At 37.9% G+C, this 19,578-nt stretch overlaps 1 protein-coding gene across 3 annotated transcripts; it reads left to right on the plus strand.

The window, feature by feature from the left end:
* Nucleotides 1-330: 330 nt before the first annotated feature.
* On the plus strand, nt 331-19,254 carry LOC109010582 (dolichol kinase EVAN). Of its 3 annotated transcripts, XM_018991459.2 has the most exons (15): nt 331-691; nt 1,214-1,326; nt 4,432-4,638; nt 4,869-4,973; nt 5,518-5,588; nt 5,677-5,757; nt 5,831-6,042; nt 7,390-7,579; nt 7,669-7,734; nt 11,294-11,382; nt 11,486-11,600; nt 18,158-18,209; nt 18,358-18,458; nt 18,700-18,837; nt 18,949-19,254. In XM_018991459.2, exons 1-14 carry the CDS (start codon nt 507-509, stop codon nt 18,811-18,813), a joined length of 1,701 nt encoding a protein of 566 aa, XP_018847004.2. In that variant the 5' UTR covers nt 331-506; the 3' UTR covers nt 18,814-18,837; nt 18,949-19,254. The 3 variants fall into 3 exon arrangements, with proteins under 3 accessions (XP_018847004.2, XP_018847002.2, XP_035541321.1); XM_018991457.2 differs by having other exon boundaries at nt 18,700-19,254; XM_035685428.1 differs by lacking the exons at nt 18,158-18,209; nt 18,358-18,458; nt 18,700-18,837; nt 18,949-19,254 and adding an exon at nt 17,554-18,151.
* Nucleotides 19,255-19,578: the final 324 nt, after the last annotated feature.

Raw genomic sequence — 19,578 nt, forward strand, 5'->3', positions numbered from 1 at the left:
AGGGTAAAATTGAAAAAAAAATATTAGATGAAAATACTGTTCCTAACCTATTTGCACTTTATATATAAGTAGATATATATATATATATATTTTAATTTATGTAGGATGTTCTGTCGTGTTTCTCACGAAAATGCTGAATGAAGAATCGTGAAGCGAAGTCATGGTCGTTGTTCCGTTTTAGCGCGTTCGATGCATAAAACGTCAAATGTGACTTCGAATTATGCCGTGTTGGACGTAGGGACCACGCGAAAGATCACGTAATGGCAGTACTCGATCAACGGTCATCAAAACCGAGTTGGGGTCCACAGTATTGGCAACCTAACGGAACCATTCCAACCGACTCTTCCTCTTCGTTCGCTTCTGATTCGCTTCTTCCATTCTCCTCCGACGATCAAAAAACCGAATTCCCCATGATAATTTTACAATAAAGAAGATGAAGCCCTTACTCCGTATAATCTCTTAATTTCTATCAATTTTCTTTGATAATTATTGTGGTAGATGCTCAAATGGCGTCTTCGTCGTTGTTCAACGGTGAGCGGGCGGTGGTCCTCGTATTCATCTCCCGCGTTCTTTTCTCTCTCCCCTTCTCTCTTCTCCTTCACGGCCTCTCTCTCTCCCTCCTCGCCCTCTCCGCATTCGTCGTCGAGATCCGTGCCGAGACTTCCGCTTCTCTTTCTATTTTCAAGACCAGGTATTTCTTGTTTTCACCCTAGTTTCTTCGAAATTTATCTACTCTTTGCTCTTTTTTGTTTCTTTTCTTCCCAATAGATTCCTTAGCTATGCTTTTAATTATGATGGAGGTTTTTCCTGATGTTTCTGGAGGTCAAAATCGAGGTTGTTGTCTGAATTCTACTCTCCTGTTTAGTTGCTGAGAAGCGTTTGAATTTCGAACCGGAAAGTATCCTCTTTCGCTGTACTTTGACTGGAAGTCCTCCCCTCCGCTAAGCTGAACAATAGTTCCTAGGTCCAATACGATGATGGTTATAATATAAATATGGAATTTATGAAATACGGCTTATCTTCTGCCTCGTTGTAGCAGCCTTTTAGGGGGCTAATTAAGATTGATATTTAGTGACAATGAGCCATAATGACATATTGGTTGTTCAGTCTACCTTGAGAGTTATATTGGGTTCATAGTATGTGATGTAAATGGCTGTTTGTTTTCAATTTTATTTTGGTTTCCACAAATTAAATTATCTATGTTTTCTTCTAGGCCTGGTGCTTCATCAGGAATACTGCTTGGAGCAGTAACGCTTCCCGTGGTTATGCTCTCAAAGTTGATACAGCTGTCACGAGCATTCGCATTGCATGAAGTCGCACTTGAAGGTACTGCACTAAATTTTGTGTGTTAACTTTACACACACAGGCAGAAGAACATATTGATGTTATCAGAAATATGTCAATTTCTTATTTAGTAATTATTATAGATAGAGTCCATGAGAGAGGAGAATAAAGAAATTTTTGAGCTCCTTTGCGCCCTTTTGTAATCCTTGAAGGTTTGATCACTTCTTCCAATCATATGCACTAAACGAGGCCAATAGGGACCATCTTCCACATTGTTACAATTTGTGGGCTGCCACCTTGAAAAGCTCCACTACTCTTCTAGGCATTACCCACACGATTCCCACCTGATTGAAGAAGTCACTCCACAATGCATTTGTGATCTCATTATGAAGTAAAAGATGATCAACTGACTCCCCACTCCTCTTAGGCCTCGTTTGGTTACGCAGTTCAGATAAAATGAGATGAAATGTTTTGTTGAAAGTTAAATAAAATATTGTTAGAATATAATTTTTATTTTGAGATTTGAAAATGTTGAATTGTTTATTATATTTTGTGTGGGAGTTTGAGAAAATTGTAATGATGAGATGAGATTATATGGGATGAGATGAGATAGTTTTGTGTATCCAAACTGGGCCTTATACATGCAGCACCAGCCTACTACAAATGTATTTCTCTTTCTTTTAGATTGGAAAGAGTGCTCATGATCAAGATGACCCTACCGCCTTTGAGAAAATACATTCTTTTCCAACCGGCTAGGCGGCATTTAATCTTCTCAATAATCTCATTCCATAAGGCCCTCACACAAGAACCTGATACACAATTTCCTTGGAGAAGACTTTGGCGGCACAAGGCACCCCCCAAAGTTTCATTTTTTGTGTGGACAGTCTCCTTAGGCAAGATTCTTACCATAAATAATCTGAGAAAGAGGAGGGTAATCATTACAGATTGGTGTTGCATGTGTAAAAGAGAGGGTGAGTCGGTGAATCATCTTCTTTTACATTGTGAGGTAGCTAGGACTCTTTGGAACGAGGTGTTCAAAAGAACGGACTTAGCGTGGGTTATGTCGGAGACCGTGGTGGAAACATTGGCGTGTTGGACTTCTATTCGAGGCATGCAACAGATTAAAGTGGTTTGGAAGATGATTCCTATCTGTATTATGTGGTGCTTGTGGCAGGAGCGCAACGAGTGGACGCTTGAGGATAAAGAGAGATCGATGGTGGAGCTAAAAGTTTTCTTTTTTAGAACTCTTTGTACTTGGGCCATTGTTATGGACTTTAATGGCATGGACCTTCATGATTTCTTAGCTTCTAATGCGCCTACTTAGATAGGGCATATGACTTTGTAATTGGCAGTTTTTGCCCATTCTTTGATCAATAATACTTGTTTACTTATAAAAGAAAATAATCTCATTCCATGTATTTTTTGCCTTAAAAGTGTACCCTAGTGAAAGCCTTAGATACTTCGTTGGTAAGGAAGTCATGCCACTTGACCCACTTCCTTTCAAAGGAAGCTATCTTACAGTTCACAACCATTGAATGTCGCCTAGCCGGTTGGAAGAGATGTCTTTGTCCATAGGAGGCTAAGTCACCTTGATCAAGAGCACTCTTTATCTTCATACTTCATGTCTCTTTTTCCAATTCCTTCCAGCGTTGCCAAGCACATTGAGAAGTTGCTGTGAGACTTTCATTGGGGGTGGATTAGGGGAAGAAGAAAAATCCCATTTGGATAATTGGGATAATATTTGTGCTCCAATTGCAGAGGGAGGGTTGGGGGTTCATAATCTATTGTTGTTCAACTGTGCTCTTTTGGGACAATGGTTGTGGCGGTATAAACAAGTGAGGGATGCTTTATGGATGAAGATAGTGGATTCCACTTTTGGCTTCTTTGTGGGGGCTTGAAACACTCTGGCAATAAATTTATTGTAGCATTTGTATGCGGATGACACATATCTGTTGTGTGAGGATGATTCGAAGCAACTCTGGTGTTTGAGAGCTCTATTCCTTTGTCTTGAAGCGGTATCCGGGTAAATAATAAACTTAGCTTAGTTAGAATTGGTTCCAATTGGTCAGGCGGCTAATGTGGAAAGCTTGGTGGATATTATGAATTTTAAGGTGGCGTCCCCACCAATCATCCATGGCTTCCATTTGGGGCCACTTTTAAGGCAAAAAATATATGGAATGAGATTATTGAGGAGATTGAGTGTCGCCTTGATAGTTGAAAGAGAATGTATTTGTCCAAAGGAGGTAGGGTCATTTTGATCAAGAGCAATCTTACCAATTTGAGAAAGAGATATAGTTGTGGTAGACTGGTGCTGCATGTGTAAGTGGAGTGGGGGAGACTTTTGATTATCTTTTACTTCACTAAAAGATCGCAAGTGCATAGTTGAGTCACTTCTTCAGTCAGGTTGGAATGGCATGGGTAATCTAGGAGAGTAGTGAAGCGTTTCTATGCTTGGAGAAGGCTAGGTGGCAGCTCACAAATTGCAGTAGTGTAGAAGAATTGGAAGCAGCTTTTCTATCCTTGGTGTCATTCCACACCTCTAGTTCCTAAAAAAAGAAGAAAAGAAGTCTTCTTCTTTGGTCAAAGAAGAATTGGGAGCCAAAGATTGTAAAGTCATACACAACAACAATCATGTGAAAAATAACTGAGTGAAGAATATTCGATATGGAAGACATATAGAAGCATTTTGCATTTGCAATATCCTAATTCAAGAGATAGAAGAGAATCTTTAATATTTGTAATTTGTGATGATATTTTCATATATTAACTCTGGACTTGTGGCTTGCTGATATTAGAGAATGGCATTGAGTTTGAGCCTATAAGTGTATGGGGTGAGGACAGTTCATTACTGGTGAGGCCTTTTTTCCCCCTTGGTTTGTGGCTCCTTATCATGGAGTCAATTTCCCGGGGCAATGTTTTTGTGGAAAGGATTTACACAGCATTAACTTGTTGCATCTAATTTCTAATTAATGGTGCTCTGTCATCAAATTACTCCCCTCTTGTTTTGCACTTGGAAAACTTGTAGCTTGTCACGTTATATCTTTGGTGCTCCACCTGCCATTTATATCTATATATCTATATATATATTATGGTCAAATTTCATGGGTTTCTGACTTTAATCGACATTATTTTATTTTCACCATATAGAGCTTGAATACTCGACTGTGCAATACTGGGCTACATCTGCCAGCAGCTTGAGTGTGCTCGTATTCCTCTACATAATTATGTTGCATGCCCCTGACAGTACGCAACACCCTGGCTCGCATAGTAGTTTGGATGATAAATTTACTTTATGTGGTATGCTCGTATATGTTGTGGCATGCGGTGTCTCTCTTCTTACAACATCTCATACCGGTGAGTTTGAAATTATACATGCATACTTATCACTTTTTTCTCTCACTTTCATTTTTATGACTCCAGTGTCTTGCAGTGATTATGATAGGAATAAGATGAGAAAATTGATTAGTTTCCTGTAGATTTTTTATCTTAACAAGGAAATGAGGAAACAAATTGAACTGACTGTTTCTCTTGGATTGTAACTACTTTTGTACACAACTAAGACTGCATCATTTATTCTTTCACAGGATTTATCATGATATTGAATCTGCTGTGGGTGCTCTGTCATGGATTGGCAGCAGTGAAACTGATCCGGCATTTTCTAAATACTTTTCCGTCTTGTGCCTCCATTGGTAGGTGTTGTGCAACTTTTTTTTTTTTTGGTGACCTTTTCTCCTCTTGTTGAATGCAATGTACTTTTCCTTTATTTCAAAAAGGAGAAAAGGTTGATTAAGATAGGAATAACAAAGTCGGGGCACAAAAAGGAATTTTGGTGAGGTGTGGATTCTTTCATAGGACACAAGCTCACTAACAAAGCTAAATAAGAAAATTACTGTGGGTGTTGAGAAGTGGTAAACAACCTCTTATTTCTAATAATGTATAACTAGAGATTATGGCCCGTGTGTGTGCTTGTGTTTTGTAAAGTTCTAGTATGTCAATTGCAAGCAATAAAAATCACCAGTCAAAGAAATTATAACAGGCTTCCACTAAATCGGCAGACTAGTGCCTAATTTCCTTTAGTAATGGTTGACATCCTTTGGTCTATAAACACTTCCGCTAAATCTGCCTTGGATAGCTGCAGTTGAATCCTTGTGGCATTGGCTTAATTAGATGATCTGTTCAGGCAGGCTTTCATGTTCTACTCTGACTAGGTATTACTGCCCCCTTTATTTTTAGGGGAAGCACTTTTGGTGACTACAGGCCTTGTTCTTTATTTTGGTGACATGTTGGCATGTACAATCGTGAAGGTCAGTACAATTCTATTCTAGGTAGTTTTTATTCCTCAGGACAAACGGTTTCTATGTATATTTTACCGTGATGACTTTGTTCAAGCAGGCGATTGGATACATAAGTTCATCTGAGTTGGGTTTTGCTCAATATGGAATCAAAAGAAGTGAAATTACTACAGTTATTCAGGTATGATTCTCCAAGGGTTGAAAATGATTGTGAAGGCTGTAAGTGGATAGCTAAGGTTGTTCTCTTCATGCAGGGGGTGATACTAGGCCTTCTTCTTTTTCCAGTGATCTTTAAGTTTGTTGTTCAAGTATGGGAATGCTCAAGTAGGGGTTACTCTGAAGCAAGGACATACAACGAGATAGGCCGATCTTTTATATTCTTTTCATTCCTTGGAGTTGTCTTGGTTGTGATCATCCCATCATGGATGCAGTTCGTTAATGTTTTTAATTTACATCCATTGTTGTGGTAATATTTCTCTATCAACATTCAAGTGAATTTGATGCTTGTATTTTATTCTAGATTTTGCTTTTTTTCAAATTTGATCTGATGCTAATGAGAATACTGAGTAGCTATCATTAGCTTTATAAAGATGGGTGGGTGATGGAGTATGCGTTTGGCTTTTGTTTTCTGATACATGGATTGCATGCTTTTGCTTGGTATATGAGAAAAAATTTAAGCTGGCACTTTATTGTTGTTATTGTAGTAAGTCTTAAGCCATTTAGAACACTAGTTATAGGAATGAATATTAGTTTGTACTGCAGTATATAAACTGATTAGATCATGTAATTGTGTTGAATAATTTTTTGTGTAGGCCTGTTTGCATGTCAATTCTTGCATAGGCTAGTACTTACAGATCAGAATAAAATAGTGAACAAACTGTGATATCTATGAAAAATCTGTCTGTATCAGTATTGTGTGTGGAGCTACGAGAAGTCTTTTGCTCCCCCTAATTTCCTTGGTCTTGGAAACCTATTTTCCATAACTATTGCAACCTGGATGCTCACTTTTTTTGGATGTTCTACCTCAATAAGCGATTCCATCTGTATCAGCATACAAATATACTTGATCATAGAATTTTGATGTGTGCCACTTTCATTTAGTTAATTTGATAAAAAGCATCATGTCATTGTTTTTTGTTTTACCATCAACTAGACATAAGTGGCTTCTCAATGCGTCATGAATTCTCTGGATAGACTGTAGGTTGTACACCTGTGGTCATTGAATGCAAGAAACTATTCCAATTGCTTGGTAGTAATCTAGTTGATGCAGAGGTTAGAAGCAGTTTTCCACATTTTGTTTTCTTTTTGTAGAACTTATGTTGTGTGGGAGTGCGGCATTCTCCATGGCATCGAGCTTTCTTTTTCATTTAAAACATCGTATCAAATAGCATTTTATCCATTTATGTTTTTCTACTTATAATTCTTGAATGCTGAATTCACATGGTCTATGTCGAATTCTTTGATTCCCTGCTGGAAACCCCATGGGGGGGTTGTAGGAAAGAAATTAAATTAGAAATATTTTAGTAAGCCATGCCATTAGCAATATATGTCAGTGACATTACTTGAATGCTTTTTTTCTCTATCATGTTCCTATCCTATTGCATGTGTGGAAGTCGAATTTCGTCATATGTGTAAGACTGTTGAATCTAAAATGTTACGTATTTTGGTTAGTTGTAGCTGTCAATTGTTTTGTTTCCACCTTATTTTGCTTAGTTGTACCTGTCAATAGTTTTGTTTCCACCTTCATATTCTGATTTGTCTAGATATTTTGTTGGATTACCTTCTTATGTTTGTGTCATTTCTCTTTTGGCAGGGTAATCTCATTTGTCTTTTCAGAACCACTTAAAAGACTATCTTTATGTATCTACTGGGTGTGTGTGATATATGTGTCTGTTCTGCGGTTCTACAACATTTCAAAGAATAGTAAGATTGAAAGAATTCTCCTTCGAAAATACTATCATCTGATGGCTGTTTTGATGTTTCTGCCTGCTCTTATCTTCCAGGTGAGTTAGGAGAAAAATGGACGTATCTTTTGTAGTAGTCCATTCTTGAAATGGTCTGTTTCACTGCTGAAACTACATCTGTTTTTCAGCCAAAGTTTCTGGATCTAGCATTTGGTGCAGCTTTGGCAGTTTTCTTGGCATTAGAAATTATACGAGTAAGTTCCTGATATTGACAAATTTTCCATTTATGATATTGCATAAACAACAAGAACTCGAACAAGTGTTCCACTGGTTTGACTGCCATCGAAATACCTACAGGCTTGGAGAGAGAAAAGTTGAGTTGTGACAACTATGTTAATTTATGATTGCAACTTTAGGAGTTGTAATAAATCTTAAGTTACTAAATTAGTACATTTGGATTTAATATTTAGAATTCGTTTAGAGAATGTGCCCATAAGAGATCATAGTATCTCTAACTGCACTTGAAGATGGAACAAGAAACATTTGTCAACCACCTGAAGTAGATGTCTTGAACATTATGCAATGGTGACGTTGGCCCATAAATCTTTTGATCCATAATCAAAATCTGCTTTCAAAGTATCATTTTTGTTAAAGATTTTTTTTTTTTTTTTTTTATAAGAGATAAATATTATATATATGAATGAAATAGGCATAGTTCATGTACACAAGATGTATACAGAAGAACGCCTAAATACAATCTACATGCGATAAATTAAAGACAATAAATCATGAACATTGCCCCCCTGCAATACAATAGCGGAAAGCCAAGACAATAAAGTGTGGAACAAAAAATTCTTCAACTCAGCCAATGTGCGTTCCTTATCTTCAAAGCAGCGTGCATTCCTTTCCGTCCAAATACACCACATGATGCACAATGGAATCATCTTCCACACCGCTACCACTTGATGACAGCCTTGCATCTTCCTCCAACAACCCAATAGATCCACCACCCTCATAGGCATAACCTAAGCAACCTCAACCCTTTGAAAGATCTCATCCCACAACACCCTTGTTACCTCACAATGTAGTAAGAAATGGTCCACCGATTCTCTATTCTTTTTACACATGTAACACCAATCCATGATTATACATCCTCTCTTTCTCAAATTGTCCGTGGTCAAGATCTTCTCAAGGGCGGCACTCCAAATAAAAAAGGCTACTTTAGAAGGCACACGAGATCTCTAAATATTCTTTCAGGGAAACGGAGTATGATCTTGTGTTGTCAAGATATTATAATATGCCTTCACTGTGCATAACTTGTGATTATTAGCCCTCCACTTCAAACGATCTCGCTGGACTATAGGGGTCCCTGTAGAATATAGTGAGCTGAAAAATTCTGCAACAATAGATAATTCCCAGTCATGAAAATCCAAGAGAATGTTCCACTGATACGAGTCATGAGAAAATAACCGCACATCCGCCATTGATGCCTCCCTGTTAACTGCAATACGATATAGAGCCGGAAAAACCCTTTCCAAAGCCTGATCTCCACACCGCATGTCTCGCTAAAAACTTATTCGATTGCCCTCACCAACTACAAACGGATTTGATTTGCAAAACATGGCCACCCCTTCCTTATAAACTTCCATAAACCCACACCATACCCCCCTCTCACTTCGTTGGAACACCAACCACCCCTAGCGACACCATATCTAGCTTTAATAATTTCCTTCTACAATAGCCCTCCTCCAAGTAATATCTCCAAAACCATTTTCCCAATAGAGCTTTATTAAAAGTTCTCAAGTTACACACTCTCAATCTGCCATTCACAACTGAGGCACAAATTGTTTTCCGTCTAACTAGATGAAATTTCTTCTCCTCCCTGATGCCTCCCCATAAGAAAGCCCTAAATCGTTTCTCCATTCTGTTTACCACCCATGCTGGCATAGGAAACAAAGATAAAAAGTATATGGGGAGGTTAGTGAGAGTACTCTTGATAAGAGTGAGACGACTCCCTTTTGATAAATACACCCGTTTCCAACCAACCGACATTTTCTCTATCTTCTCCACCACCCCATCTCAAATAGCTCTATTCTTAAAGGTTGCTCCCAATGGGAGGCCCAAATATTTCACAGGGAAAGAAGACACCTTACAATCTAGAAGGCTTGCTAAACTGAGGATATTAGGAACCGCACCCACATGAACCATCTTAGACTCGCCAAGGTTCACCTTGAGCCCTGACACTGCTTTAAAGCAAAGTAACAATGCTCGTAGAGTTTGGATTTGACTATTATCCACTTCGCAAAAGACTAAAGTATCATCTGCAAAAAGAAGATGCGAGATGATAGTAGGGCCACCAGAGCCATTGCCCACCTGAAAACCAGCTAAAAACCCTCCCCCAACAGTAGCCTACGCCATCCTACTTAGAGCCTTCATAATTATAACAAATAAAAGTGGAGATAGAGAATCTCCCTGTTGCAATCCCCGTGAACTATCAAAAAACCCAGCAAGTGTGCCGTTGACTAGAACTGAGAACTAGGCCGTTGAAATACAATAACGCATCCATGCAATCCACCTAACCCCAAAGCCACACCTCTCAAGCATGTATAAGAAGAATTCCCAGTTCACTTGTTCATACGCCTTCTCTATGTCAAGCTTGCAAAGAACACCTGAGCCTCCCTCCCGAAGTCTGTGGTCCAAGCACTCATTTGCAATGAGTACCAAATCAATAATTTTTCTCCCCCGAATAAAGGCGTTCTGAGACTTGGAAATAATATGCTCTTAACACCGGGTTAAGTTGGTTGGCAAGGACCTTGGCAATAATCTTATACACGCTACTAACCAGGCTTATTGGACGAAAGTCCTCAATAGACGAAGCCCCATGTTTCTTAGGAATGAGAGCAATGAATGTCGCATTAAGGGATTTTTCAAACTTTTGGAAAGTGAAATTCACTAAAAACCTGCATTATATCACCTTTCACAATGTCCTAACAAGTTTGAAAGAAATCCATTGAGAAACCATCCGAACCCGGTGCTTTATCCTTAGCCATACTAGAGATGACCTTGTAAATCTCTTCTTCAGCAAAAGGTCTCTCCAGAACACTCGCACTCTGTGAGTCAATTGCCTCAAAAGGCAAGGCATCAAGCTTCGGCCTCCAAGAAGCCGATTCTGTGAGAAGGGTCTCATAATAGTGTACTATATGGTTTTCTAGCTCAGGAAGAGAAGAAATCACCTGAGAGCCTATTTGAAGCGACTCAGTAGCATTGTTACGCCGATATGAATTAGCCACTTTGTGAAAGAACTTAGTGCACTTATCTCCTTCTTTCAACCAAAGAGCCCTGGATTTTTGACGCCATGAAGTCTTCTCTGACAATAGAACTCTTCATTGGAATGTGAGCATAAAAGCCCTCCTGAAATGAGTGTCATCCCAGCAGAGCCTCAAATGCCTTTGCAAAGATCCCACAAGATATTGAAAATCGTGAAAAAATAAGATCTATTACTATATTCAAAGTTATTGCTAATTATTGAATGTGTCAGCTTTTGTCAAATGTAGATTACTTTGGAAATTATATTGTATCTTTACAAAATGTGATGAGCCATGTTTTTCCGTAACTAGTTTGGGTGAGCTGCACTAGTCGTTTTTTGAATTGTTCTCAGAAGTGAAGTAAAATTATTTTGCTTCTATTGGTCATTGGTTACAACTTACAAAAGCTGGATCTTTGCATGTTGTACATGTTTGAGAACTGTTGAGAGATTTAAGTTCCTTGCTTCATTTCTTGGTTGGTATGTCATAACAATTCTCTTGTAGCCAGGTATGGAGAATATGGCCTTTGGGACAACCTATACATCAATTTATGAATGCTTTTACAGACCATCGTGATTCTGATCTTCTTATTGTTAGGTATGGCATGTTCTTGCCTGTGTAGCTCAAAGGTGTGAAGCATATGTTTGAACAGAGAAATTCCTTGCCTCCGTTTTAAACTTATGTTATCTGATTTTTTCAGCCATTTCTCGCTCTTGCTTGGTTGCGCGCTTCCTATTTGGATGTCTTCTGGGTACAATGATCGACCACTCACCCCTTTTGCTGGAATTTTGAGTCTTGGAATTGGAGATACAATGGTGAGTTTGTGTTATTATGTACCATTATTTTGATATTCGAGCCCTGGAAAGGTTTCAGACTCTTAAATATTTATCAAGTAGTGTCAAGGTCCAACGGGCTTTGTCCAATTCTTTTTTATGGTAAGTAATCGAAGATTTTATTGAGAAAACACAAGAGGCGTAGTCCAAATACACAGGACTTGTACAATAGGAACACCTAGTGAGAAATAAAAAAAAGATGCAAGAAAATATGGAAACTTGGCCCATTGAAATCTATAGATTTTGCCCAAAGGAATAGAGAATTGCAAAAGAAAATTTACAGCTGTAGAGGTTAGTACACCTGTCTCCCTTTGTCAACCTTAGAGCACTTGATTTCTACCTCCAAGACATTTTTTTCTTTAAGTAATCCTTTCAAGATCAATAATCACATGGTTTTTCTGTAGCTTCTCTTCTTCAGATAGTGCTCTCTCCTTGACACCTTTCAAGCCCTACAACTCCTCCAAGGACTTTTTTTTTTTTTTTTTTATAAGTAACTCCTCCAAGGACTTCTTATGATGCTACACATTTCCAAAGTGTTGCTCATTCCACCTCTTTAAGTCATGTTTACAACTCCTGTTTTTGAGCCAAGATAAAGATTGGATTTTATTGGAAATGATAGAATGACCACTATTGTCTAACCCGGTTGACAAAACCTTGTGCTTTTAGTCACATTTTCCAAATATAAAATACATTCCACCATTTTGAGTACTTTTTCAATTTAGAATAATGGGGAGATGAAGAGTCTCTTTTGACAAAAATCAGGAAAATGCAATTCCACGTGGAATCTGTAACTTCTAGACCAAGACTGATTACCTGGACTGGTATACCACGTGAAAGAGCCTCCTGCAAGGGAAGATTCTGCTTAAAGATGAAGTCCAAGAAATCCAACATAGACAAACAAATATGAGCTTCACCCAATCTCTCACTTGGTAATCATGTGACATTGAAATCCTCACCAATACACCATAGTAATTCTCACCAACTACAAAGACCAACCAGCTCGCACAAATACATTCAATTACTATTGGCATTTGGCTCATAAACACCCGCAAAAGCTCAAGAGAAACCATCTTCTACATGGTATTCTAAAAGAAAAGGCCACCATAAATTCCCCAATACACTATCAGTTTCTTCGCCACCCTATTGTTGTACACTAACAAAACTCAAGGGCTCTACAGTCCAAGGGAGGAAGATGGGTCAAATGCGTGCAAAATTTTTTCTACTTAAAAGATTCACTAATCTTTACCATTGTGATGTGATTTTATATTTCGACTTTCATATTAAATTGTCTTATAGGGAAGTGGGTTTAACTCATGGAACTTGTTGAAGTAGAGTGCTCAAACAACAATTTAGTTTTAACTGAAATGACATTATTGATGGAAATCATGAATGGGTGTCATTAAAATATCTCAATGCATTCCCTATAAATTTTTATTTTCCTTGTTAACATCTTTTCTTGCAATATAAGTGTATAAATTTGCTATTGAGGAGACATAAAGTATGGAAGGAGTAAGTCAAGCCCCAAAGGAAAAATCATCATAGCTAAGAATTGTGGTTGCATTTTAGAGTATTGATATGGGAAATTCCATTTTTCCAACTTAAAAGATTTCCAGTCGTGTTAATGCGTTTGTCATCAATGCATTTGCTTGGGAGCCTGTTAATTGTGCTGTGGTTCTGATTATATATTTCATTTTCTTCTTTTGAATTTTAGGACCTTAATGATTTCGAAATAAATTTTCACCCTTATTGAAAAGATTAAACCCGGGGGGTAAACAAGTCTAGTTTGTGTGAGTAGTGAGTGGTCAACCTCTGTTCATTTAATTTTCATTTGAACATGAGTCACTCTCAAGCTATCATGGAGTTACATTTTATGTTTACAAATAACTCATTTAGGGTACGTTTGGGTAATGAGATGAGATGAGATGAGATGAGAAATTCTCAAAACTTCTTTAAACTTCTCACAATTTTCTTCCCAAACATCACTCAAACACAAAACACTTTCCAATTTCAAATCTTCAACTTTTTTTTTTTATAAGTAATAATATTATATATAGATATATATCAATAAGAGTAACCAAGTACACTGGACGTATATAAGAAAAACACCTAGCCCATACAAGAAAGCCCCTAATGACCCAAAAGCCCATGAAAACCTATCCAAAATACACAACCGAATTGGAAAACTATCGATACACCTCCCCAACCCCATCCCCTAGATTCCGTGAAAAAATCCTCTACCCAAACATCCCATTATGAGAACGTCTTCACAAAGCCCTCCCTTTTAGCCTTCCTCAAATCTTCAACTTTTTCATCTAATTATTACCTAATCATTACAATTTTTACAAACTTCAAAACAAAACATAAAAATCAATACAACATTTTCAAACTTTAAAACAAAAATAATATTAAAAGATTATATTCAAACAATTTTTTAACTTTATAATATTTTTATTCAACTTTTTCTCGCTCAGTTTCCAAAACCCAATAAAACATCTTAAATCAAACTATTTCACTACTATTCATAGAATTATGAGATACTCAAAGTGTCCAAATGCCTTACTTTTCAAGTGAGTCTCTTTTTTTTTCTTCTTTTTTTTTTTTTTTTCTTCCTTTAGTACTTTGAGTTTGTGGGCTAAAACTTTTGTAATGGAAGATAATTTCCAGAATTTGTTTTAGATTTCCTTTTGTTTTTAGAAAGTAGTAGGTATTTCCTTTGTATACGTCCTGTGTACTTGGGCTTATGCCTATTCTTGGGAATAAAATCTCTTATTACTTATAAAAAAAAAATTTCTTCTCAAGCTACTTAATTTTGAGAAAATAGATTATTTATATCATTTTTTCTAACTTCACTAACAAATTTCGACAAATAAACTTTGGGTTTTGTATATTTATGTGTTTATATACACATATTATAATAAGGATTCAAGCAATGCGCATAATATTAGAAATATAATTTCCTCATTGTTTTAAATATTAAAGATATTCTTGTTGTAGAGTTAAAAATAATAGATACAAAGTTATTTGAGTTTATATGAGTTGAGCTGAACTAAGCTTTATACTAGTTGTATCATTTAATAATCAATCATGACTTCTTGTTAATGAAGGCTCATTTACTAAAGGACTTGTGCCGATCTTGAGCATGATCGAGCCAATCTTGAGTGGCTTGTGAGTAGTCTTGAACAAATAGTTCACCCATACGTGATGGTCCATTTTTGTATATTGCCTCCCTTCCTTTGCTTGCCTCAAGATTGGCTCGATCATCCGACCAAAGACCGGATGTCCCTATTCTTGATTCGCACTGCCTCCTCATCTTGGTGAATGTGTTGCTCGGGGAGCTCTTCGCCTTGTAAGAGTGGGGGGTACGAAACTCAAGGAGGGAGCATGATCGAGCCAATCTTGAGTGGCTTGTGAGTAGTCTTGAACAAATAGTTCACCCATACGTGATGGTCCATTTTTGTATATTGCCTCCCTTCCTTTGCTTGCCTCCTTGAGTTTCGTACCCCCCACTCTTACAAGGCGAAGAGCTCCCTGAGCAACACATTCACCAAGATGAGGAGGCAGTGCGAATCAAGAATAGGGACATCCGGTCTTTGGTCGGCATGTACCTTTTTCTCTTATTAGATAGATTACTTTCACTTTAGCTGCTCGTTTATAGGGGATTATAGTGCTTGAAGAACTCCTAAAGGCTTTCCGAATCTATTTGTATAGTCTCCTATCACTAGGCTCACCAAAAATGGAGATATCTATAGCTACATATGCTCAGACAAGACGCTTTCTATAGAGGAGCTCTATATCTCTAACTATCCTAAGGTGTCTTTCTCACTGAGTCCACCATATACTGAAGCTAGCCGGGATGAAGATTGATGGGTGAAATTCTCTAGCAGTTTCCTTCTTTCCATTTTTTGGACTTCATTGTTTAGGCGGAATTACGCTTACTTGTTTTTTTAGTCACGGCCAAGTTTATGATGAGTATACTTGAACCCTTGTATAGGTAGGACCCTTCTCTTCCTATCATCAGTGGGAACTTTACTTCCTTTTGATCCTCGGAGAGCTTAAAGGGGAAAAAAGTCAAGATAAGCCACACATGTTTCAGCTAAACTGAGTTTTTAATCCAATTGTAAGTGGAACTCTTGGATATTGAATCTGGAAAGATTGCCTTAGTTCGGATCGAAATTGCATTGTACATCTTATGGGCAATAGAAAGATAGTGAGATCCTGGGTCGCAATTAGGCAATTTGGTAAAGATATTCTTGACCTTTGCTTTCACATCCATGAACTTCATCATTCTACTCTTGTCCACCATCGCCTTGCAATCTGATCCCTCGAGTCTCAGTTTCTTTGCCTTGGGAATGTCAGCCAACTTGATTTCCATTTAACTGATCCTAAGTGATGAAGAAATAACAAACTTTTTTGAACGGTGAGATTGTGTCAATTGCTTTCTTGCTTACCCAATGGATCCTGTTTAGTGGCAGAGCAATCTTGGTCCCTCAAAGACTAGTGTCGGGTCCTTCTTTACAAAGGGCATCACACTACAGCAGTCGCCACAACCTTCTAGCCTGACTTCGTGAAATTCGGCTCGAGCCGCAAGGTCCCACTGTTTTAGAATCTGGTTTTATGAACTGATCGGATTAAAATAGCCATAGCTGTATATACTCCCTGATCAAGAAAGGCATTTTCCTAATCCATGTAATCGCATAAATTAGAAATTGGACCTCAGAATCATTGACAATTACATTTATAAAAATTACCGATATCATATAGGTTGGTGCATATATTCAGTATCTCAGTAATGTTATTTACGAAATTTCAATTCACCATGTAAAACCAAGTGAGCCCCTCTCATTCAGAAGGGTTTGCTAGAACCAAAGACAACAATCCCTACAATGGGTTAAAATAGGTCTTTATTGAACCTGCTCAACCAAGCCTTAATTTCCCTTTGTGTTTTTAGCTTTCTCCTTGCTGTTTTGCTAGGTGCTAGCTGCCTGCTTGTACCTAGCCTTGGCCTGCGATGTTCGAAATCACTACCAAGTGGGCTGTGGTGAAGTAGAGAGGAGAGGATGAACTTGAAGCAATTTTCTGCCTATAGCATTCAACACGAATTGCAAGAAAAATATCTGCTGTCCCAGCAGAGTTCCACTATGGAATTTGTTCGGTGTCTGAGTTGTCAGACTCTTTCTGTTGAGAAAGGCTGTTTTCACATCGAAAAGGTCGTAGGACTCGAAATGCTTATAAACTTTTTGGTCTCCTTTCACTCGCTTGTTTGAGTTAAGAAATAGGAAGTGTTATGTCCCTTTCATCCATTGCTAGGACATCGTCTTTTTATTTGCGCCCCAACCTAGAACCGCGAATGGAACTGATTGAGCACTACTTTGTTCCCACAAGATCTCTTTTCTTTTTTGGAACATTGTTGGACTGATGGGAACGCTCGGATTCTTCTCTATCTAGCATGAAAGTAGATCTATGAAATGACACCCCAGCTCTACTCGAGACCAAATATCATTGGAGTAGATACTCTTCCAGAGTTGTTTCCAAACAAAGGGAGTAGAGGAATTCGATATCTGTTGTCTTAGAAAGGTAGACGGGCCTTTTAGTATAAATGTAATCTTTTCTTTTTTGAGATTCCATTGATGCATAGCCCATTTGGTATCTTGAGAAGTCGAGTTCATGAACTTGAATTGACACAATTAAACTTGACCAAAGGAATATAGAGACTTGGCCAGCCTTTGTATCAATAGCCATGGGATGATCTTGGAAAACATGTTCAGTTCTTTAGCTCCCGTTCCTTTAAAAAGTATTCCCCGGTGGAGCTGAGCTTTATACGCATTGTATCATTTAATAATCAATTATGACTTTTTGTTAATGAATGGCTCATTGAATAAAGGACTTGTGCCAATCTTGAGTTTGCGGCTTGCTGAGTGGTCTTGTTTATTTGTAGCCGTAGATTAAACAATGCAGCCAAGCTATTGCACTACCTCCTTCTGAACAGCAATTTTGAAGGTGAATATTGTGGGATTCAGGAGTGCACTTAGAGCTAGACAGCAAGTCTAAGGTGTAGAGGTTGAAGTTCATCTTGGCATTCATAGTTTAGCTATCATTCTATTTTAGTATTCTAGCCATCATTCGTAACAGTAACACTGATAATGGTTAAATAACCGACAACATTGTTCCTTATGGCCATCTGCTTGTGGTTATTTTGCCATCTGGGTAGAGCAGAATGATTATTTCCCCAAAAGTTAAAATAGGAAACACTTGTTTTGGCACCATGCCAAGTGGTTTGGTTTGCATATCCGAGAAATGATGGGAAAAATAACTTTGGTGAAAGTATAGATGTATGTGGCAGAAAGTATAATTTAAAGATAACAAGAAACCATTAAATGGTGAGGTTTACTAAAGATGCAATTTGAAGAGCAGTCAAAATTTTCCCTTTTTAAGTTGGTCATGGTAGTTCTACATCATAATGAGAATAGTAATCTTCTTTAAGTTGGTCATGGCTAGTTCTACATCATAATGAGAATAGTAATCTTCTTTTAATGCTCCAGGCATCAATGGTTGGCCACAAGTACGGTGTTCTCAGGTGGAGCAAAACTGGCAGTAAGTATTCCCTCCCCCTCCCCCTGCACCCAAAACCCCCTGCCCCTCCTCCAAAAAAAAATCCCTAAAATCTACTTTTGCTTTTTCGGGCATTATAGGGCTTCTGTTAATGTGCTTAAATTACATGTGTGCTCTTTCCACTTGCTAGAGAAAACCATTGAAGGGACTGCAGCGGGTATAACGTCTGTCCTGGCTGCTTGTTCAGTTCTGCTTCCACTTCTAGCATCCACTGGATATATTCTTAGCCAGGTCTCTCTCTCTTTCTCTCTCATGGCTCTATGGCTTCTATATGAGCACACAACATGAATTTTTTTCATTACGTGTTTCTTGCCACCATGCTTTACAAGGAGTTGTTTGTGTGCGTATACCCTCTTTGAAATCCCCCTTCCCCTCCCCAGCATCTTCTTGTGAAGATATTATTTGATATTTATTTCTTTTCTTGTTTGGGTAATTTATGCATTTGTTGATGTCTTTATGCCAAAATTTTCAGCATTGGTTCTCTCTTATACTAGCTGTGACCGTGAGCGGCATGTTGGAAGCCTACACAGCACAACTTGACAATGCTTTCATACCACTGGTTTTCTATAGCCTTCTGTGTCTGTAAGTGCACACCTCCAATCTGCCCAAGGTATATGTACATAAATTGGCTCCGATGAATATTGCCTAAAAATTTCCATTATTTTTGTCATGTGCTTTCTCTAAGCACCTTTTTTTTTCCCATTTTTTTATGTTGATATAGTTGATCCATCATTAGAGGTTACAGCAAACATCTATGGATATCTTCATAGGGTGGATTTTTTGGATTAGATTTATTTTTAGCCAAGTTTCCAGACGGTAATGGTAGGTTTCTTAAGCAATTTATATGAAGAGGTGAGCATTGCATGCTCATTAACAGAGGATAAAAGGGTAATACTTCTCTCAGTGAAAAGAAGTATTTTTTCACCATTTTTTTAGGGAGAATATCACATTGTAGAGACAAGGAGTTGAGAATTATTGGAATTCTTTCAGAACAACTACTTTTGTAATTAAAATTTTGTATTTGACATATTCTGTACCTGGCCCATATTTTTTCCCTCAAGCTTTGTTTCTTACATATTTGGATGCGACGCCATATATTTTAGATCTGAGAGAATTTTGCTACTGTTGTGTGGCATGTTCTTGCCCTTTGTTCTTTTGTTAGTGAAAAAGAAAAACAGAGAGAAGAAAGGGGGAGGGGGGGCGGCAACTATGCAGGTGTAACACACCCCAAAGGGTTGAAAGAATAATCTCACTTTGAGGGTGAGGCCACTAACTGTTACAACCAAAGTTCCAATAGAGTAATCTATAGCCAAAACGCAAGGGTAAAAGAAGTAAAAGTAAAAGGAGAAAT

Source organism: Juglans regia, chromosome 14 (assembly GCF_001411555.2).
Source record: "Juglans regia cultivar Chandler chromosome 14, Walnut 2.0, whole genome shotgun sequence".
NCBI classification, from domain to species: domain Eukaryota; kingdom Viridiplantae; phylum Streptophyta; class Magnoliopsida; order Fagales; family Juglandaceae; genus Juglans; species Juglans regia.

Coding starts and splice junctions, on each gene's coding strand:
- LOC109010582 (XM_018991457.2), top strand. CDS start 507: ATGGCGTCTTCGTCGTTGTTCAACGGTGAGCGGGCGGTGGTCCTCGTA. Junction 6,043..7,389: donor AATTTACATCCATTGTTGTG/GTAATATTTCTC, acceptor CTCTTTTGGCAG/GGTAATCTCATTTGTCTTTT. Junction 11,601..18,157: donor TTGGAATTGGAGATACAATG/GTGAGTTTGTGT, acceptor TTAATGCTCCAG/GCATCAATGGTTGGCCACAA.